The 23,475-nt window shown below is 39.1% G+C and overlaps 1 protein-coding gene across 2 annotated transcripts in view; it reads right to left on the bottom strand.

Moving 5' to 3' along the window:
* Positions 1-6: 6 nt before the first annotated feature.
* The window catches only part of TMEFF1 (transmembrane protein with EGF like and two follistatin like domains 1), an 88,009-nt gene continuing 64,540 nt past the window's right edge, over positions 7-23,475 (bottom strand). For both annotated transcript variants that reach the window (XM_058523656.1, XM_058523657.1), the window contains exons 8-10: positions 16,682-16,805; positions 8,498-8,656; positions 7-1,127 (exon numbers count right to left, since the gene is read on the bottom strand). In XM_058523656.1, coding sequence (XP_058379639.1) covers positions 1,043-1,127; positions 8,498-8,656; positions 16,682-16,805 — 368 coding nt within the window. In that variant the 3' untranslated portion in view covers positions 7-1,042. The remainder of the gene's footprint in view (positions 1,128-8,497; positions 8,657-16,681; positions 16,806-23,475) is intronic.

Raw genomic sequence — 23,475 nt, 5'->3', positions numbered from 1 at the left:
AGGCCATATAGTGAAAACATTATATTATAACATGCTTTTCCAAACCAAATATTAAAATTAATATTTAATTTTGAACATATTCTTGAATTCTACATGCATACTTCTGGATATCTAAACTACACGTTAAACAGCTGAATACATTCTACTCACACTTCAGATCCTTAAACACCAACAATCTATTAATACAGCTATTCTACAGGACAATTTTGGATAGAGGTCTTAGATAATTTTTAAGCTCACTTTAAGAGCACCAATCATTAACAATCATTTTTGCATTTTATTCACAAACACTAATACAATTTGTTTATGTTAAAACACATATTTTCTTTAAAAATGAATGTGTATTAAAGTAGTTTAACTGATAGAGTAGGCTTTATTCCAATCTGTTTGTTAAACAGACTATTCTCACAATATCTAAATCTACTTTTCAGTGATCAGTTCCATCATTGCTACCAGATACTTTTCCAAATTATCAGAATTATTTTTTCAAAGAGAGGAATAACCAAATTCCAGTCCATACATCTTGTAAATATTTTACATCTAACACACACAGCTTTACAGTTCATGCGATAGGCAGTGTCTAAAAAATCAGTTACTAAATCTCAAAAACATTTAAATGTCTATTTAAACACAGTGTCTCCTAGATTTTTTCCTTTTTGTAAGAAAAGTAATCTGTAAACATCTTTACCTTTAGTTCATGCTTGGTCATTTGCTGTGGTCATTGTGGAAGAAGTAGGTATGACTTTATAACCATTTGTGAAGTGGTCCGTCTTTGCAAAAATATTACATTCCATGGGTAAAGAGCAAGTCTTAGAATTACCATGTGGTACAAATTTGTGAAATCAATTTCTGTATTTAAAAACATAAAACACAGACTACTGAACAGTCCAAAACTGTTGTAGCTAATATTCTAAATACGAGCCAACAGTACTACACTAAAAATGTCCAAAAATAAGGCCTCTGAAATAAATATTTCCATTCTTTAAAAAAAGACATAATAAATGTACATCACATGGTCAGTGTACATATAAAAGTCACCATCTTAAACCATTCTGGATGACGTATCTGAAGTAAAATGACCTAGGTTTTGCTTCTGTCGTCGTCCTCTGTTGTTTTTAGGGCATTTTCTGTTGAGTTAAAAAAAAAGAGAGAGAGAAGAAAAATGTCATTTTGTTTGGAATACTTCAAATGTTTCCAAAGTAATACACATTTCACACATATGGCCATATTGCATGCAACCATCCGATGGGGAAACAGGACGCTATTTGACGCAAGACAAGGTGAGGATCAACATGTCAAACTGCTCTCTTCCCTACAAAGCTGAGAGGTGACAGGGTTAGATATACGATGCAGGTATGAACACAGCAAAACTCATTCCTGGGGTCTCTCCTGCTGCATGTGCATCCCCCCAAGAGCAATGCCTGCTCTTCCTCTGGCCTGGTGACTCCCCAGCCACAGTGATAGGAGAAAGGATCCTGCCCTATGTACTTTACCTGAGCATTACTGACACCCCCAAAATGACAAGAAAGCTTAGGTGAAGGAGAAATCAGGAAGACGTGAGCCTATTAACCTCAGATATGAATACACAGGAAATGCCTAGTGATTTTAGACAATGACTCAAAAGAAGTCATTCTACACCCTCCTTGGGCAAACCACAAAACCCAGTAAAGAATAGCCATGCTGGGTATAAGGGATATTCATAGACTCTGCTCTCATTCTATTGTGCATGTTTCTCCATGGTGGTATGAATCTCACTGTGTCGTAACTGCTCTTCCCTGCCCCCAGAGTGCAAATGTATGAGCTCTTCCTATGCACAAGGTGCTGTGCTATGCGACACAGAATAAAGGGACTGGGATGAATTCCAGTAATTTTGAGTTTGGGCTCTGTTGATAACTGGTTGTGCAACCTCCTTTTCCTATATATAAAATATTAAATTAAGAGTTGGACTAACTTCTAAAGATCTCTGCCAGCAAAGAATTTATAACCTAGTGGAAAGAAAGTCTTGCAACAATGGGTATTCCTACTCTAAATTTCCATATTTTCATTCAATTTCAAAACACTTCTGTTTTACATATTGCTTTTTACAAATTTTATCTCACTAATCCTCATAAAAACACGTTGAGGTAGACAGTGCTGGAATCATCTCAATTTCATAAACGGGGAAAACAGTTGACAGGTCAAGCAACCCTCCTTAACATGTCACTAAGTCACCATGACCTTGGAAAAGTTCCAACTTCCTGGGGCCATGGGTTTTTTCATTTATAAAAATAAGGGTGTTTGGCTAGGATGATGTTCAAGGTCCCTACCAATCTGTTACTCTATGAGTCTAAAAGCATGAAAGAAGATTCCAAGCGTAAAAAAAGAAAATTTTTCCTCATGCAGTCTTGATAAGCGGGTCAGTGGGAACACCCTTTTAAAGGAAGATTCCTCCCATGTAACAGCCACCATAGGGGAGTGACGTCAGCATCATGGCGGAGTGAGCTCTCCCCTTAAATGCTCCACCCTAAGATACAACTAAAAGGACATTCATATACCAACAGAGGATGTTCAGACAACACAAGAGACATCTGAGAGACCCACACAGCCAAACATCTGAAGGTGGAGGTGCTGGACCCTCTGGAGGAAGTGGAAGGAGGTAAAGAGAACTCCTCTCTATCCCCAATGGCAGCAACTCCAGGTCCGTGTGGCTCTCAGAGAGAGGGGGAGGGGCAGCCCTCCGAGGGAAAGCCGTTGCTCTCCAAGTTTCCTCACAGCCAGTGGGAAACTCCCATACAGAGGTGACCGAACTGTTGCAAGGGTGCCCTGGCACCCCAGGAGAGCAGACAGCCAGGAAGAGCGAGAAGCCCCCAGGATTGGGCGGGTGGAATAAAGCGCCCCTCCCCCCGCCCTGCGCTCCAGCACAGCCGATGGGCAAGAGTGCCCGTGGATCACAGTGGGCTCAGAATACACAGCTCTTGACCCCCACCGACTGACAGCAGGTGGAAGCTGTGACCAGATATTATCACTATGAGGAAAAATTAATCCACACCCTCAAACAGTATGCAAAAATATATTAAATCTCCAGACCAGAAGGAAAATGACAAGCACCCAGAATCAATCCTGAAGGCACAGAAATTTATAACCTAAATGACAGAATTCAAAATAGCTATCATAAAAAAGCTCAACGAATTACAACAAAATACAGATAGACAGTTCACTGAAATCAAGAATTTCTTCACAAAAGAATTGAAACAATAAAGAAAAAACAATCAGAAATATTGGAGATGTAAAACACAATGGAAGAGATAAAGCAAAATCCGGGATCTTTAAAGAACAGAGCTGACAATATGGAGGAAATAATTAGCAAGCTAGAGGACAGCAATGCAGAAATGCTCCAGATGGAGGAGGAGAGAGAACTAAGACTAAAAAGAAATGAAGATATTCTCTGAGAAATATCCCACTCAATTAGGAAATGCAACATAAGGATTATAGGTATTCCAGAGGGAGAAGACAGGGGAAAAGGAGCAGAGAGCTTATTCAAAGAAATAATAGCTGAGAACTTCCCAAACCTGGGGAAGGAGTTGGAAATACAAGTGAATGAAGTCAATAGATCTCCTAACCATATAAACATAAAAAGACCCTCTCCAAGGCATATAGTAGTAAAGCTGGCAAAAGTCAACAACAAAGAAAAAATACTAAGGGCAGCAAGACAAAACAACATAACACACAAAGGAACTCCTATCAGGCTCTCAGTGGATTTCTCAGCAGAACTCGTACAGGCTAGGAGAGACTGGAATGATATATTCAAAATTCTGAAAGACAAAAACTTTCATCCAAGAATACTCTATCCAGCGAAAATATCCTTCAGATATGATGGAGAAAAAAAACTTTCCCAGACAAACAAAAGCTAAGGGAATTCATCGCAATAAGACCCCCACTACTAGAAATGCTCAAGAAAGCCCTCATACCTGAAAAAAAGAGAGAAAGGGGATACAAAGCCTTGAGCAAGGAAAAAAACAGGTAGACAAAATCAGAAAAATTGCAGCTTTCTATCAGAACTGGTTAGCAAACACTTAATCATAACATCAAAGATAAAGAGAAAGAAAACACCAAAAACAAATATAACCCTTGTCACTTTAACCACAAACTCACAACACAAGATGGAATAAGTTGTGACAATAGTAACTTAGAAGGGGAAGAGGAAAGGGATGGAATCGACTTAGTCTAAGGAAATAAGAGCCCATCAGAAAATGGACCATCTCATCTATGAGATTTTTTATACAAACCTTATGGTAACCACTAAACAAATAATCAGAATAGAGATACATATGACAAAAGAGGAAACTAAGAAAACCATCATAGAGAACTACTAAACTGAATTGGTAGTCCAAAATACATGGGATGAGAAACAAAGGAAATGCAGAAGAAATGGATAATGAGCAATAAAATAGTAGCATTAAGCCCTCATATATCAAGAATCACTCTAAATGTAAATGGATTGAAATCTCCAATCAAAAGACACAGAGTGGCAGAATGGATTAAAAAGCAAGACCCAAGAATATGATGCCTCCAGGAAACACATCTCAGCTCTAAAGACAAACACAGGCTCAGAGTGAAAGGATGGAAGACAATAATCCAAGCTAATGGCAAACAAAACAAAGCAAGTGTTGCCATACTTATATAGATAAAGTAGACTTCAAGATAAAACAGATAATGAGAGACAAATTGGGGCAATATATAATGATAAACAGGACACTCCACCGAAAAGACGTATCACTTATAAATATATAGGCATCCAACATAGGAGCACCAAGGTACATAAAGCAACTATTAACAAACCTAAAAGGAGATATTAACAACAACACAATAACAGGGAACCTTAACACCCCACTTACATCAATGGATAGATCATCCAGACAGAAAGTCAATAAGGAAACAGTGGACTTAAGTGAAAAACTAGACCAGATGGACTTAATAGATAAATATAGAACACTCCATCCAAAATCAGCAGAATACACATTCTTCTCAAACACACATGGAACATTCTCAAGGATAGACTATATGTTGGGAAACAAGGCAAGCCTTTATAAATTTAAGAAGATTGAAATCATAACAAGCATCTTTTCTGACCACAATGCTATGAAACTAGAAATCAACTACAAGAAAAAAACTGGGAAAGTGACAAAAATGTGGAGACTAAACAATATGCTACTGAACAACCAATGGATCATTGAAGAAATTAGAGGAGAAATCAAAAAATATCTGGAGACAAATGAAAATGAAAATACACCATACCAACTCATATGGGATACAGCAAAAGCAGTCCTGAGACGGAAATTCACAGCAATGCAGGCCCACCTTAACAAACAAGAAAAATTCTAAATAAGCGATCTACACCTAACAGAATTAAAAAAAGAAGAACAAACAAAGCCCGAAGTCAGCACAAGGAGGGAAATAATAAAAATCAGAGCAGAAATAAATGAAATTGAAATACAAAAACAGTAAAAAGGATCAATGAAACAAAGAGCTGGTTCTCTGAGAAGGTAAACAGAATTGACAAACTCTTAGCCAGACTCACTAAGAAAAAAAGAGAGAAAGCTCAAATAAATAAAATTAGAAATGAAAGAACAGAAAACAGATACCACAGAAACACAAAGGATTTTGAGAGAATACTATGAAAAACTACATGCCAACAAATTAGACAATCTAGAAGAAATAGATAAATTCTTAGACTCATACAACCTCCCAAAACTGAATCAAGAAGACAAGTAAACAAAGTGAAATAGTAATCAAAAACCTCTAAAAATTAAAAGTCCAGGACCAGATGGCTTCTCTGGAGAATTTTACCAAACATTCAAAGAAGATTTAATACCTATCCTTCTCAAACTATTCCAAAAAATAGAGGAAGATGGAACACTTCCTAACACATTCTACAAGGCCAACATCACCCTGATACCACAGCCAGACAAGGAGAGTACAAAGAAGGAAAATTACAGGCCAATATCCCTGATGAACACAGATGCAAAAATCCTCAACAAAATATTGGCAGACCTATTACAGCAATACCTTGAAAAGATCATACACCATGATCAAGTGGGATTTTATAATGGCCACCATGAGACAAGTGAACAGCTGTCCCATAATGAACTGTGTGGGAGAGGCACTCCTTAAAAATTCAGTGGAGATAAGACCAAGCACATAATTATAATATTCTAAATCCGAGAGCAAGACATCTAGGGCAGAAAATACCACAATAAAAAGACAGGCCTCAAGGAAAGATCTATGATAAATTCAACGAGATGACCCTTCAGTCATGGAGACAGTGGGCAGTGAAGACACCATAACACAGTTAAAAACTGTGAAGGTAGCAAACAGATTTGGGGTATAAACGGGAAGGTACAAACTTGAAAACTACCTGCCAGGTCATTTTAATTTAGTAGTTGAGGATCATAGCATACTGAGAACAGAAGCACAGAGCTGGAGAAAAGGCTGGACTGGGATTTATAAAAGGGCTTAACTATCAGCATGACCCTGGGCGAGGCACTTCCCATCCCAGGGCTTCAGTTTCGTCATTTCTCTAGAATGAAGGCGTTGAAATCCAACTTGCTTTCCATTGACTCTAACACTCTCTGATCTTCTTAAAGATGGAACTGTCACCGGGCCTCAAAATCTTCCCTTATCTTGACCTTACTTCTTTCACCTTCCAAATCATTTATTACTCCACTCCTGCTTTCCTCTAATAATGCCCTAAATGGTCTCCTCCCACCTCACACTTTCTCTCCTCCAATGAAGTTTGTAGATGACACTCAGATTAATGCTCTGAAAAAATGGTTCATACCAAGTTCCTCTCCTGCTCAAAACCCTGAACTGCTACAAAATCAAGTTTGAACCTTGCTCCCATGCAATGACCACACTTGGCAAATATATTTCCTAGGATGACTCTTCTCTTGGTTTGGGAATCCAGCGGCACTGAAAGCAAATCCAGGCACTTCCACTTACTGGTTGATGACCACAGGCAAATTACTTAACCTCTGAGCCTATATTAAATGGCCACAGGCAGCCTTGTTGTTACACTTTTTTTCTATCTTTTCTTTCTACTATCGTTATTTTTTATGTCATATGTCCCTTCTTTAATCTACTGCCCAATTTTATACTCAGTAGTCTTGCCTAAGGGCAGATCATCTGTTCTATGGAATAAAGTCCACTGACTTTAGTGACTGAATTTTATGAAAAATATCTGTTACTCAGAGAACGTTTTTTATCATTGCTAGATTTATCATTTAAGCTCCAGATGGCTGAGACTACTGAAAGTCTGGCTTCTAGCCAGACCTTGTATAGAAGAGCCATAAATCCATTATTGCCTGCCAATATCTGTACTTGATATGCTCCAATCCTCTGCCCAGAATAATGCAGAAAAGTATAGCGATGATGCTTATGGGACTTCTGAACCAAACCTTAAAGGAGGTAGGAAGAGGGAAGCAAGAAGAAAAGACATAAGACTAGGAAGCATCAAGACAATATGAACTTGATTTGCTTTGACTTTTCTCAGGTCCAGTTGTGACATATATTTCCACTCAGCTTGGAAAACACCCATTTTATGCCAACTGCACTCCAAATATGTCCTTTAATTTGGAGTTTATTTATGGTAAAGTCCAATGGTTTTAGTTATGACAGAGAATTTTAAAGCCTAGTATTTATGACCATATTCCAGAAAATGATCTAACATTAAGACAACACTATAATAAGAAAAGCAGTTTTCTTTAACCTCTGATTTATTCCTTTCTTATTATATTTACTATGGATAAAGTATATTCTTAGGGGAAAAAACACCTTATAGTTCTGCAAGGCTTAAAAAATTTCTGCATGGGTCTTCCATGCATATGCAGACCATTCTAAAAATTCTGCTACTACCATTATCGTCCCTGAATGCAGTGTTAGAACTAGCACACAGTTCCAGGAGTCCCTAAATTCCTTTATGCCATTGAATATTCTCATGCTCCCTCTGCCTGCAGCCCAGATATACTTGTAATCCTGGGGATGAGTTCTTGCCCATATTCTAAAGAAGCAAGATAGGGAGAGGTCAGACCCACATGGAAACATCAGTGAATTGATCCTAGGATTTTTTTCCTAACAGACCAGTGAACTTAAAGCCCCTATCATTTTGAGTGTGCTTCAAAGTTCTTCTTTTTTTTTTCTTGAGGAAGACTGCCCTGAGCTAACATCTGTAGCCAATCTTCCTGTTTTTTTTTTCCGTTTTTCTCCCCAAAGCCCCCAGTACACAGTTGTATATCCTAGTTGTAGGTCCTTCTAGTTCTTCTATGTGGGACACTGCCCCAGCATGGCTTGATGAGTAGTGAGTAGGTCCACGCCCAGGATCCAAACCGGTGAACCCCAGGCCGCTGAAGCGGAACGAGGTGAACCCAGCCGCTGCACCACCGGGCCAGCCCCAAGGTTCTTCTTTAATTTAACAGCTACCCACCTCTAATTTAAAGTTGGTATTGCTTAGGTCACGACCCACCTTGTTATGCACATGACAATTGCTACTATGATGGCGATCTGCACAGCTCCGATAATGGCTGCAATAAGAACGTGGGTGAGCTTTTGCCTACTTGGCACTACATAGAGAATACTAAAGTCTGTCTTTTCACAGTGCTGTCCAGTGTAACCAGATTCACATCTGAAAAGGGAAAAAAAAGGATTACTATGAGAATTACAAATCTCAATAACTCCAGGTTTTAAAATTAAAAGATACAGAGAATGATAAATTTAAATAACAGTAGAAAATCAGGTAGTTTCCCACCATTTGGAAAAAAACTGCCATTTGTCTATGTCCTTACATGCTTTTCAATACGCCTATTTTACATAGCGCTTCTTTCACCTACCCTTATATCACATTAATCTTAAAGTTGCTAAATAGTCTTTATTACCTTCATTCAAAAACAGATGTCTAATTTCCGTTCAGTAGCTACAATACAGCTAACTTATCTACTCCTTGCTCTAAGACATATCAGCTATTTTCCAGTTTTCACAATTATAAATTAGGTGTGGTGAACATCTTTGTGAATGTGCACTTTTCTATATTTAGTGTTATTCCTTAGGCTAGACACTTGGAAATAAGAGTTTTGAATAAATAGGTATAAACATTTACAGTTCTTTAACATAGCACCCAACCATATTCAAGACACTTTTCAGTGCACATAACATAATCACTTAAGACGCAGGCGGGAGATGAACATAAGTTATTAATGACAGAAACAGAGCCAAGCACTCAAGTAGGTGCTAATCTTAGAAATTATCTAATTCCAATTAAAAGTAAATAAAAAGTCACAACATCATCTGATGATAATAATTTGACAGGGGAAAACATTTAAGATATTTAACAGAAAATTCACATTTTTTAGCTGACAGAAGTGAAATGTATAAACTAGCCAGCCTCCAGTTGAAACTGATTAATAAAACATCTGAAGTGTAAAGATCGTGTATTTATTAATGTCCCACACTTCATTACAAAAAAAAAAAAGATTTTTTTTAATAAAGCACATATAACAACAACAACAAAGAAACCTGGGAGAATGAAACAGGGGAAGCCGGGGTTGATGTGAGTCCACCAATCCCGTCCCTGAGGTTCCTAGACACCTGCCAGTAGGTTTCACATTGGGCTCTAAGCTTCCTAGCAGACAAAAAAAAAAGAGTAGTGAGGTAGATCTATAGGTCATGGAACAGAACTGAGAGCCCAGATATAAACCCACACATCTCTGGTCAACTGATTTTCAACAAGGGTGCTGAGACAATTCAATGGGAAAAGAACAGTCTCTTCAACAAATGGTGCTGGGACAACTGGATATCTACATGCAAAAGAAGGAAGTTGGACCTCTTCCTCACAACATACACAAAAATTAAGTCAAAATGGATCACAGACCTAAATGAAAGCACTAAAATTATAAAACTCTCAGGGGAAAGAAAAGGAGTAAATGTTCATGACCTTAGATTAGGCAATGATTTCTTAGATATGACACCAAAAGCACAAGGAACAACAACAAGCGAGATAAACTGGACTACATCAAAACTAAAATCTTTTGTACTTAAAGACACTATCAAGAGAAGGAAAAGATAAACCCACAGAACAGGAGAAAATTTTTGCAAATTACATATCTGATAAGAGACGTGTATTTAAAATATATAAAGAATTATTACAACTTATTAACAAAAGGCAAAAAAAATTACAAAATGGGCAAAAGATCTGAACAGACATTTCTCTAAATAAGATATACAGATGGCCATTAGCACATGAAAAGATGCTCAACGTCATTAGTCATCAGGAAAACGCAAAGCAAAACCACAATAAGATACCACTTCATACCCAAGAGGATGGCCAGAATCAACAAGTCAGATAATGCCAAGTGATGGCAACGGTACAGTAGGGAATGTAAAAATGGTGCAGCCACTTTGGAAAACAGTCTGGCAGTTCCCCAAAACATTAAACATAGAGTTACCATTTGGCTCAGCAATTTCACTCCTAGACATTTACCTATGTGAAATTAAAACATATGTCCACACAAAAACTTGCAAATGATTGTTCACGGAAGCATTATTCATAATAGGCAAAAAGTGGAAACAATCCAAATATCCATCAACTGATTAAGTGGATTAAAAAATGTGGTATTATCCATTTGATGGAATATTATTCAGCTATAAAACGGAACAAAGTACTGATACACACTACATGTGGATAAACCTTGAAAACCTTATGCTAAGCTAAAGAAGCCAGACCCAAAAGACCACATATTATATGAGTCCACTTGAATGAAATGTCCAAAATAGGTAAATCTTTAGAGGCAGAAAATAGATTAGTGGTTGTCTAGGGCCTAGAAGGATGGAGAGATTTGAGAGTAATAGCTAAAGGGCCTGCAGCTTCTTCTGGGGATGATAAAATGTTTTAATATTGATTGTGGTGATTGCACAACTCTGTGACTAGACTAAAATCCACTGGATTGTGAAAAAAAGAATGAAAGAAAAGAAAGTGGTAAGATCATAGACACAAAATACAGTCTCCATAAAATAAAATCAAACCAGTTATTCAAAAGAACCAGTTACTATTGTTATTAAATTCAAGGAACTTTATCTCATTGGTCCTCACTTGAAGAGGGCACCTTCTGATATAGAGATCATCCTCCTCAACAATACAGCTGCAATAAATTCAACAATATAATGAATTAACACAGGATTTTTTAAATGATATCTTTCATTGTAGGCTAATGGCCAAAAGTCAAAGCTTAGTAAAATGAAAACACTTCCATAGGGACCTATAAAAATGTCCTAGATATGCAGCTCTCTGACAGTGAAGCTTAATCCAAAGAGTAATATCAGAATATCAAAAAGAATGTATATGCCATATATGGTTCAGGCAGTCTTCCCTGGATATGATTTTCTGCAACTGAGTTTTGGGTTATACTCTCCAAATATCTGGAGTATTAACTTCTAGGTTATTACTTCTTCTGTTATTGATTAAAGGCAGATCCAGGCATTTGGTCCCCTACCTTCTATTCTTTCATCCCATGCACCCCCCATAGTAATGTCACTTCCTCCCTGGTCCTCATGTGCTGACTCTCACGCTCATCCACGTTTACTGACACGTTTATGGAGCACCTGACATGTGCCAGGTGCTAGTGGCATTTGGGGTACCTCAGTGGGCAAAACAGATGAAGATCCCTGGCCTGTTTGCCCCCTAGTCAAGGGAGGGAGTGTCAACAAACATAAGTAAATCAAATGGTTATGTTAGAAGGTGACATGTACTACATAAAAAGAGACAGAGAGAATTAAGGGAAATTACGAGTGCCAGGTACAGGCGAGGAAGGGAGGACTGCAATTTTAAATAAGGCAATCAGGGTTGGTTTCATTAAGAAAGTGACATGTGAGTAAAGATGTGAAGTAAGTGAAGGAGTCTGCCACGTGGACAACTGGGAGAGCATATCAGCTCCATGCTCTCAGCACGTGGTGCGTCCAAGGAACAGAAGTGTGTCTGGAGCGGGGTGGGCAAGCGGAAGAAAAGCAAGGGACCAAGACAGAGAGGTGAAGGGGCCAAACGGTGCAGGGCGATCTGCACTCAGTCAGGAGGAGGAGCCGCTGGAAGAGTTTTAGCAGAGGAATGATATGAACTGATGTTTATTTTAAAAGGTTCACTCCGGCTGCTGTGCTGAATATGGACTGTAAGATACAATCAGGGAGGCTGCTGCAACGCCAGAGAGAAAAAATAGTGGCCTGGACCAGGAACAGCCGTGGCAATAGTGAGAAGTAATCAAATTCTGAATATATTCTGAAACAAAGCTAACAGGATTTCCCAACTGACTGGATAAGAGCATCAGAGAGAGAGAGAAGTCAAGGACGCATCCGAGGTGTTCTGTCTGAGCAAATGAAAAGATGGAGCTGGCATCAACTGAGAGAGAGAAGGCTGCAGGTGGGGCAAGTTTAGGAGAGGGGAGGCAGATAAGGAGATCAGCTTAGGTCCTACTGAGTTGAGGCGTCAGAATCCACGTGAAGATATCAACGAAGGAGAGGGATCTATGAGTTTCAGGCTGAAGAGAGAGGTCTGGGATTTACGTAAATTAGGAGTTATCAGCGTATGTCAGATAAAGCCCTGAGACGGGATGGGATCACTAACAAAGAGGACCAGGACTAGACCCTGGTGCATGCCCACATGGACACGTCAGGGAGCAAAAGAGGAACCAGCCAAGAGGACTGAAAGGAACGGCCAGTGAAGTAGGAGAAAACCAAGAAGAGAGTGTAATCCCGAAGCCAGGTGAGGAATGCTTACCCCACAAAAGAAGTGATCAACCAACCATGTCAAATGCTATTGATCGTTCAAAAGTAATTTAAGACTAAGAATTGACCACTGAATTTAACCACAAGAACCGTCTCAGTGGAGTGTTGGGGGCAAAGGCTTATTGGAGTGGGTTCAAGAGAGACAGGAAGTGAGGAACTGGTGACAGACCATAGACAACTCTTTCAAGTTCTCCTACCAAGGACAGTAGCTGGTGCAAGTGAGAACCAGGGGTTTTTTTCCAAAATAGAAGAAATAAAAATGTATGTATGAATATATATAAAATATACTTATACAAAGATATATGACATGGAGAAAAAGAGAGAATTGCTGGTAGAGAGTGAAAGTCTATATAAGTTCTCTTCACATTGCTTCAATTTTCTCAGTGAACTTGGAAACAAGATCATCAGCCAAGAGTGAGGACAAGAGGAGGTACTGACAATCTGAAGCGAGAGGTGAAGGCATAGAGCAGTCATCTGGGAAAGAGGAGAATGAATGGACTACAGTTACAGAATGACTGCCTGGCAGTGTGAAAGGCCCATGCAGAGTATAAACATCAGTGAGACTAATTAACTTGGTGGTGTGCCTTTCAACAACAGCCATGTTCAGCTGCATGGGTGTAGGCATGCAGTAGGTGGGGAGTCAGAACGAACCAGTATGACAGTTTTGTCACGTGAGTATGATGAAGCAAAAGGACTACAGTGATTGTCCATGGAATTTAAGCTGAGTAGGGAGCTGATGAGGACGTGCAGGGGGTGAGGGACACTGAAAAGGAGACAGGGTCAATAGGAGGCCTAATGGGGTGGAAGGACTGCTGGGTAGGAAGCAGAAGGGATATGCTAGAAATGGAATGATTCCCAAATGTATGTCTTCAACCTGCCATCTGTCTCATGAGTTCTAAAACCAAAATATATCCAGTAGCCTACTAGACATCCATAAGTGGATACCCCACAGGCACCTGAGACCAAGAATATTAAACTGAATACCTCATTTCCCTCTAAATCTCTTCCCTCTTCCCATTGTATTTCTCCACTCAATTCTGCCTTAGCCAAAAACCCAGGAGACTCTTGACTCGTCCTTCCCACCACCCTCCACCAACCCCCACGTTCCTATCCTCATACGCAGCTGGTCACCAAAACCTATGGACTCAACCACCTTATTTTTTCTCTGCAATTCAGCTACTTATCTCAGTCTCACTACAACTCCTCTACTTAAGTTCAGACTCCCACTTCTTACTAATATACAGTCTCCTAATCCATTTCCCACAAAGCCACCAGAGTGGCTTTCAGTTCTGATCACATCTTTGTTACTTAAATCCTTAAATGGCTTCTTGCTGCCTTAAAAATAAAGGACAAGCTCTGGGATGGCAGAAATGTTCCTGTAAGACCTGTCCCTCCTCCCATAATGTCCCCTACACCCCCCTTCACATTGAAGTGCCTTGTCTGAAGTCCCAAATCATCTTGTGTGTATCTATGTATGACAGCATTTTTCAAATTATAACTGCTTATTATTTGTCAGTCTTTTCCATCAGATTGTATGTTTTTTTTTTTTTTTTTTTTGTGAGGAGGACCAGCCCTGAGTTAACATCCAATGCCAATCCTCCTCTTTTTGCTGAGGAAGACTGGCCCTGGGCTAACATCCATGCCCATCTTCCTCTACTTTATATGGGACGCCGCCACACCATGGCTTAACAAGCGGTGCATCGGTGCGCACCCGGGATCCGAACCGGCGAACCCCGGGCCGCCGCAGCGGAACGTGCGCACTTAACCGCTTGCGCCACCGGGCTGGCCCCCAGATTGTATGTTTTTTTAAAGGCAAGATCCATGAGAGATCCCAGTGCCAGATAAAATTTGGTACAAAGTAAGAAATAATTAAGTAAACAAACAAATTAATTGTGGGATAATGCTAGAAGATTTTAACCTAATAGTAGGACTATGGCTAAAGGTTGTTCACCCTTGCCTGTTTACTGCCACCCAAACACACTCACCTACTACGGAGGTGCATGTGACGTTATGGCCTAATGATATGACATTGAAATACACAGACAGAAGAAAAAACATCAACTGCTTTTCAGGGTTTATAAGTGTACAGAAAAGAGATTCTTCAGCATTTAAGAAACACCTCTGCTCTAGAGAAGAGGGAAAAGTTGATAATCATCATGTCATTCAAAACACATTTACTGAGTAGATACTGGGCTAGGTCCTATGCAAGGTACTAGGAAGACAGCGGTGAACAAAACTGAGTCCCCACCTAAAAATATCAATTGCTATTTATTAAATACATACTGTGCACCAGGTGCACTAAGCGCTCTACATATATTATCTCCTCTAATTTTAACAACACTCAGAGGTAGGCACTATTATTATTACAATTTTAGAAATGAGAAAAATGAGGTCTAAAAATTTTAAGTAACTTCCAAAGACCATAGCTGATCACTGGCCAATCTGGTGTATCTGATTCCAAAGCCTTTAACCACTGCACAATTCAATCCTCTTACTGTCAATTACGAAAATACTACAAAGTGACCTGATATCACTTCATTATCAGGACATCATCCTCTCTCACCCCTCACGTAGGTATCTTGAAAGATGCCCCATCCTAAGAGAACAACACGATCTGAACTTCTATCAAGATATGTATGCCACTGTGAGACAAATGAGCAATTCACTGTATGATTTTGTTTTAAAACTGGCCTAATATAATGTTACATGTCGATTAATTTTACTGGCTTGTTCTCTTTTGTACAGCTGTATTTTTTAAATGTTCGGGAAAAAGAGGGGTGAGGGGTAGCTAGCTCCTTCAAAGACAAGGAGAACTTTCAATCAGGAAAAAGCCAAAAGCTTAAATTTAATAAAGAATTACTTAACCATTAACAGTTTATAGTGCTTTGTTTTGTCTTTTAATAGGAGAGGAGGAAAAAGAAAGAGTCCGAGAGGGAAGCTAAAGGAGTAGAGGGACCAGGAGACGTGATTTCCAATAGCTTTCTTTTACTTCTTAGAGAGAAAGATTCACTGGCTTCTAGGTTGATAGCACAAAAGAAAAGTATAATATTTGTCCATGTTTTGATGTTTTGACTAACAAAGGGAAAAAAGGATTCTGGCAACCTGTGGGAGGCAGGAATGAGCAGAATGAGAGCAATCTCCCCTTGTCTACAGAAACATTACCTGGCTACCTAGACCAATCTGAGGTAGAGGATGAGGTCCCAGCAGCAGCAGCACAAGTGTTATCAGTAGACAGACACAGACCAACGTCTGTGACATTGGGGAACTCTGGGTCCACAGAGCTGAGGATTAACGTATTAGTGTTGAGTATCAGGAAATTAGGTTGAGTATCAGGAAATCTGAGCTTTAGTTTTGTCCCAGCTCTATTTCTAACTTGCTGCTGATCCTGAACAAGTCACACAGCCTCTCTGGACTCAGAGAGGGAAGATTTACACCCTTTCCATTTCCATCTCTCACATCACACCTGGTTCTAACATCCCCTTCCCCTTATTTTTAGAAATCTACTTTAGTATATATTTTGAGTTACATGTTCTCTGTTCTTAACACATTCTTTAGTCCTTCAACCACCTTGTGACAGATCGCCTAAAAACCAAAATAGTGTTGGAATATAGCACATTTATTTTTTATATTAAAAAATACATAACATTATATTGAAAATGGTCAGCCCATAATCTCAAACCTCTAATACAACATTTGATTTTGTTTTTGCATATTACTTGCCAATTTTTTTCCAAATGATGCCGCTAATTTGTTTTTTTACCTCTCTACAGCAAATAAATATTACTTTCTGATAATATTTAGTACACACATTTCATTGCCCTCTATAGAGCAGTGACCACCGATGGAAAAATTTCTCACCTCTGATCTGGAGGTACTGACTTACCTACAGGAAGCCTTCTGAGTAGAATAGATGAATTCACATTTTCCATGGATGCAATAACCATTGAGGTTTTCAGGGCAAGGCATGTGGTTTCCAATATAAACATCTTCTCTTTGATCACTAGCATCTTAAAAGAACATAAACCAGGTGAATAAACAGTGAAAAGCAAACTGAAAAACATGGACTTTTCAGAGGTTCTGTGACAACAAATAAATTCACCCCTTACTGGGTAATTTGGAAAGGAAATTTATCAGATGGTGGGTGGGTAAGAACCAAGGTCCCATTATGCCACAAACAACCTGTTTGTTTAGATTCAAAGTATTTGAAAATATCTGCAGGATGTGACCACTACAAGCTACTTTGTTTAAAAACAATCTGCTCAAAGAAACTAATTATCTTTGCTAAAGAAATAAATGCTATTTCTAAAAGAAAGCTCACCTCTGTGACAGAGAGATGGTATATATAGCATTGGCTTTTGGAGAATTAATTTACTCTAATCACTCACCTGAGGGCTATGAAATTGAGGCCAAAGAACACTGGAATGGCAGAGAGCAAGTTATGGGATTCTGAAATTTTAGGGTGAAAGGTTTATTTTTGGAATGAAAACTATTGATTTTTTTCCAAATGAAAATAGCTTTGGCTGTTCTTTCTCTAGTTTTTCTTAGTAAATGCTATTGTAAAAAATTCAAATAACACAGAAAACAAATAAAGAATAAATGTAAAATCCCCTGAGATCCCTCTATCCAAAGAGAACCATTGTAAACATGTTGATGAACATCTGTTCAGACTTAGGTATATTGATTTGAACTGAACCGAGCTGAAGTAAAGAAAATGGAAGTGTAGTGAGTAATTCCACTGTCAGAAATAGGAAGAGAGTCAGGAAGGAAAGATAGAAGAGCAGGAAAGATGAAGACGTGGGGACCCAGTCTTCAAAATCAAATACATTCATTCATTCTCTCTCTATCCCTATTTCTCTCTCTCTCATATACTTACATACCCACATACTCATTCACATACCCACACATTTTGTAATGGATTTTCGTACTTTTTTTCCTGGCATATACACTAATACATTAATCCTCAGCTCTATGGACCCAGAGTTCCCCAATGTCTACAGGCCTGTCCACACATAGGAAAAATTCCCAGGCTTCCTGCCGTTTCTATCTTACAGTTCCAGCTTGCAGATTCTGTGCATTATTTAGCTGTGTGACCTTGAGCATACTACCCTCTCTAAGACTGAGATTTCCTAACTGTGAAATCAGGATCATAATAGGACCTACACTTCATGCAGTTTTGAGAGGATTATGCGAGATAATTAATGCATGTAAGAGACTAAAGCAACCAGCTATCTATATAGCACATCACGTAACAGCAAAGGCTTATCTCCCCAAAATATAAAGAAAGGTGTTAACAAATTTGAAGAATGTTAATGGAAATACATTAAGAAGGAACGAAATAGGAGGCTGTGTGTGTATATATATATACACACACACGTGTATGGGAAGGGGAAGAGCATGGGGGAAGTGGGAATAGAGGCACCCAGTGTGAAAAAACTGAGAACTAAAAACGTAGATTATCTGGAGATCAAAATTTACATATAAAAGGAAAAAATTTTAATGATTACTAAGCTCAATGATAGGATAACTAAAGCAGAGAGATCATGTCATCTCTCAAAGACCAAACTGATGCCATTTTACCTCAAAATTTATGTATTTACATTGTACTAATTTATGCCTAGAAAGAGAAGTGAACAAGAAGTGAAGAAATCCAACATATAAGTCCTCAATTTTAAGGAGATTTTTGCTATTTTGCGACCTTGGTCACATCACTTCTTCTCTCTAAGGGAGGTGAAGGAGATCAGCACTGTCCAAGAGAAGTATAATATGAGACATATATGTAATTTCTTTTTCTAGTAGCTATATTTTATGTGTGTGTGTGAGGAAGATTAGCCCTGAGCTAATGTCCGTTGCCAATCTTCCTCTTTTTGCTGAGGAAGATTGGCCCTGGGCAAACATCCGTGCCCATCTTCCTCTACTTTATATGGGACGCCGCCACAGCACTGCTTGACAAGTGGTGCGTTGGTCTCTGCCGGGACCCGACCCTGTGAACCCCAGGCTGCCGAAGCGGAGCGTGTGCACTTAACCGCTACGCCACCAGGCCAGCCCCTCTAGTAGCTATATTTTTATAAAAGTAAAAAGAAATAGGGAAATTAACTTTAATCATATTTAAAATTTAATCATATAAATTATAAATTTAATCATATAATTTTAATAATATATTTTATTTAACCCTCATCTCTACAATGAAACTGTGAGCTCCTTGAGAATCTGTTTGTATTATTCATTTCTTTATAATTCTAACATTTAGAATGTAGCACTTTCCTTGCTATGGTTTCAAACTAAAAATGCTATTCTACATTCACAATCAAGCCATAAGTGACTTGAGGAATGCAACTGTCTCCCACAGCACTCATTACCCCGCGACTTCTCCAAACATGACACTTTTGTGGTAATGATACACCATGAGAGTATAATAACGGGACTATGGAGACTGAGGTTATGTGACAACCTATAATAATAAAGTCCTATAATGTGCACAACAACAGGACTGCCTAGGTCTAGAGACCTGGTGGTAATATACTACTCTTCCATATGAAAAGGCCTATAAACAACAGGAAATTGCAAGAATAATGCAGAGCTGAAAGCTCTCAGAGAATTCAGCTACATGACAGCAATAAGAAAAAGTTAACTAAATTAAGAACAGAGTTTTGAGAAATTAATAGACAAAATATGGCACCAACAGTGTTTACTGAATGAATTAATGAAAGAATATGGTATCAAGCTCCAGACATAGCAAAGCCATATAAAACATGGACATGTCTAACAAGACTGAAGTCTGTGGCTGTCACAGAGTCCAAATTCAGCATTCTGCTCAATGCCAACACTATTCATTCCATTACACTTACACACCATTTCTGTGTATAGCCATATGCTCAGCTAAGCTAAGAAGATACAAAGAAAAAGTATACACGGTTCCTGCCCTTCAGATGCTTATAATCAATTTAGAGAATCAACATATATACACAAAAAGCTGAACAATACAAGGGAAGGGGTCCCCCATGACAGTTTACAATTAAATGCCAAAAGAAGGTCTTACAATACTAGGTGCTATAGAAGTTCAAGTTCAAAGGAGAAATCACTGTAGGCAAAACTACTCAGGGAAGGTTTCATAGAAAGGGTAGAACTCAAGTTAGGTCTCAAAGCATAGATAGATTTAGATAGACGAATGGTGGAAATCAAAAGGAAGGTATGACACACATATCATTCTCAAGAACAAGGAGTAGATGAACCTACCAAGAGCTGTATATTCAGACTGGGGAAGGGTCTAAGTCAAAGTTGGAAATAAAAGCTGAAATCAGATTACGGAAAAATTTTAACTCCAGGTGAGAAACGTTTTCTTAATAATACAGACTAGGAAGACACTGAAGACCTCCTAGTCAGAGAGCAACACAATGAGAGCCATGTTTTACATAAAAAAATTAATTGACAGTGGTTGCCCAGGGCAGATGGTTATGAGGAATAGGAAATGACTGCTAAGGGGTGTGAGGTTTCTTTTCGGGTAATGAAAATGGTTTAAAATTAGATTATAATGTGATGCTTGTACAACTCTGTAAATATACTAAAAAAACATTGACTTGCACACTTTAAACAGGTGAACTTAATGGTATGTAAACTATAAATCAAAAAGCTATTTAAAAAATTAATTGGATACCAGTATGCAAGATACAGGGGCAGGGGAACCAGGAGGACCAGGTGACTACACAATTCAAACTTGTGGCAACAAAAAGCCAAGCTAGAGCTCAGCAGTACGAATAGATACTAGAGATACACAAAAAAGAAATAGGGCTTGAAGGTGCTTAGAAAGTAAATGAGCTCACAAACTCCCTGGAGGCCAGTGGTCTGATGAAGGAATCCCTTTAGTTATAACACCAAGATCTTGTTTCTACTCTAACACTTCCAGAGGTAAAGAACTCAAGATAATATAGTTAATTCCAATATTATCAAATTTTCCTTATGTTGAATGACATCTTTCTTTAACTTTGTATAGATTTCCCCAAGTCTGTTCACCCCTAACCCACTGCCCACCAACTTTTTAAGGTCAAACTTCCCCAGTCCCCATCCTTTAGAAAGTTCGAAACAACCCTCTTTAAGAGTGGCACCCAGAACTAAGCCCAGTACATTTAAGCATTTAGTAGACAGAAGTGTTCTCTTTATTGAAGATGCTCTTCATACAGAATTACGTAAAATGGCTCTATTCCAAAAGAGATATACAAATGGTCAACAAACACAAGAAAAGGTGCTCAATATCACTAAGCATTAGGGAAATGCAAATCAAAACTACAAGATAGCACACCTCATCCCTATTAGGATGACTACTATCCAAAAACCAGAAAATAACAAGTGTTGGTGAGGATCTGGAGAAACTGGAACCCTTGTGCACTGCTGATATGAATGTATAATGATACGGGTGCTGTGAAAAACAGTATGGTGGTTCCTCAAAAAAATTAAAAATAAAATTACCATATGATCCAGTAATTCCACTTCTGGGTATATTCCCAAAAGAACTGAAAGCAGAATCTCAACGAGACAGCTATACATCCATGTTCATAGCAGCATTATTCACAATAACTAAAACATGAAAACAACCCGTTCATCAAAGGATGAACGGACAAATAAAATGTGGTATATACATACAATGGAATATTATTCAGCCTTAAAAAGAAAGGAAATTCTGACATTTGCTACAACATGGATGAAGCTTGAGGACATTACGTTAATTGAAATAAGCCAGGAAATTAAGTAAAGCAAGCAAGCAAGGGGGCAGAAGAGAATTCTGGAATAGTTGTGATACAAGAGAAAGAGCACCAGAGTCTAGGTAAGAAAGTCTGAATTCTAGTCCTTCTCTGCCATTCTACATGAGCCACAAGATCTCACCATTTCAGCTTCTTCATCTGCCAAATGAGAACAACACGGTTGTGATGAGGATTAAATAACAACACAAATCTGTGAAAGCACCTGCCACATAAGAGGGCACTCAATTAATCATTGTTGAACGGATGACTATCCTACTGATGTTACTCATGAATCATATTATACATGTTGTCGAGAAGTGGACCTCTGAGCACACCCAGGCTACCAACAATGACACTAGAAAAGAAAAGCAATAACGATCACCATAATAACATCAATAATGAACTCAGCGATAAAGCATTTAATATTCAGAGTAATCCCAGGCAGTAGATATTACTGCCCCCACTTTATAGATGTGATCATTGAGGCTCAGAGAAATCAGGCCACACAGCCTTTAAGTGTAGAGCAAGCCTGACTCCACACAGTATCATGCCACCAAGCTCCCTGGGAGATGTGCAGGGAATGGATAAAAATGGAATGTCCAAGCACTCGCTCTGTAGGCAAAGTAAATTAGATCACTTCAAAAAGGAAAGATAAAAAGGCTTTAAAGATGTAATAAAGCATGTTTTCAGAAACCACAGCAGAGATGTAGCCTCCACACAGCAAGAACTGGGCACAGAATGGTCCTGTCTAAACAATGCCCTCAGGCAAGTGGTGACAGGCTCCAGGAACAACAGCTGCAGTGCCAGTGTCTGAACAATGTTTGTGTGTGTGCAATATAAAGAGTATACTTGGTCACCCAGTCGCTCCCTCCCCCACAGAAGCATTCAGAAATAAATCCACCACCAGCAGCAGTGTTTTCAAACACAAAGGAGTATGGTTCTAAGTGATGACGTTATAAGAAAACCCAGTGCCAGATGGCTCATCTGCAAAGGCATGTTCCACTGGCTATCTGTCCTGCTCCATCAATGTACAACCGAAATAAAGCACGAGGAGTTGCTATTAACAACCAAGAAGGTCAACTGCTGAGGCCACAACAACGACATCAATACCACATCAGTAACTCTAGGGTTCATTATTTAACAGTTAAAAAACTCAATATACTCTTTCTTGCTTCCCCTATACCACCCTGCACCCCAAGTTTCATCACTAACGTATCCCTCCACGCATCCTTCCCTAACCCCAGTCTCCTTGGACCCCATCAAAGAAGTATCTATCTAGGTATAAACGCCTACCTACCCTCCAACACCTCCCACTCTGTCATTCTAACCCCACTGTTCTCCACACCAACCCTTCTTTTCCTAACTGCTCCACTCTGCCCAGCGAGACACCTTTTCTAATGTGAATAAACTCACCCACTACCTCAGCTATTCCCTTAGAAAGTACTCCTTTCATCTCCCGGATGTACCAAGACCACATCACCTCCTACATCCCCTTTCCTTCCACCCTCCCCTGCCGTGCTTACCACTGTCACCTCCAGATCAGCGTTCCACTCTCGTCTCCCAACAACCCTCCTCTCTTAGGGGTCTGTGCCATCCACCTACACGGCCTTCTAACCATCCTCATCACGACTCTACCACGCTCCACAACACCTACTCTCAGACTTCCTTCAATGATTTTAGCACCTGGCTCACAGCCTTACCTTTTGATGAAGCAAATTTATCAAGATCATTTTAAAAAGGGCACATCAAAAGAGCTGTATTAAAATCAATAAACAACAGCCACCAAGTAATGGCAACAACAATACTGACACCTCGGTGTCTCTGGCATCCCTGGGCAGCAGGAGTAGAGACTACAGAGAGAATGAGGTCAAAGACGGGGTGAAGGCTGGCTGGGGTGAAGCTCAGGAACGAAGCGAGAATGTCCTGGTAATAAAAAGGTGTTACG

The sequence above is a fragment of the Diceros bicornis genome, chromosome 28, assembly GCF_020826845.1.
Source record: "Diceros bicornis minor isolate mBicDic1 chromosome 28, mDicBic1.mat.cur, whole genome shotgun sequence".
NCBI lineage: Eukaryota > Metazoa > Chordata > Mammalia > Perissodactyla > Rhinocerotidae > Diceros > Diceros bicornis.
Note: the sequence above shows the minus strand (reverse complement) of the source record. Positions and strands in the feature narration are given on the sequence as shown.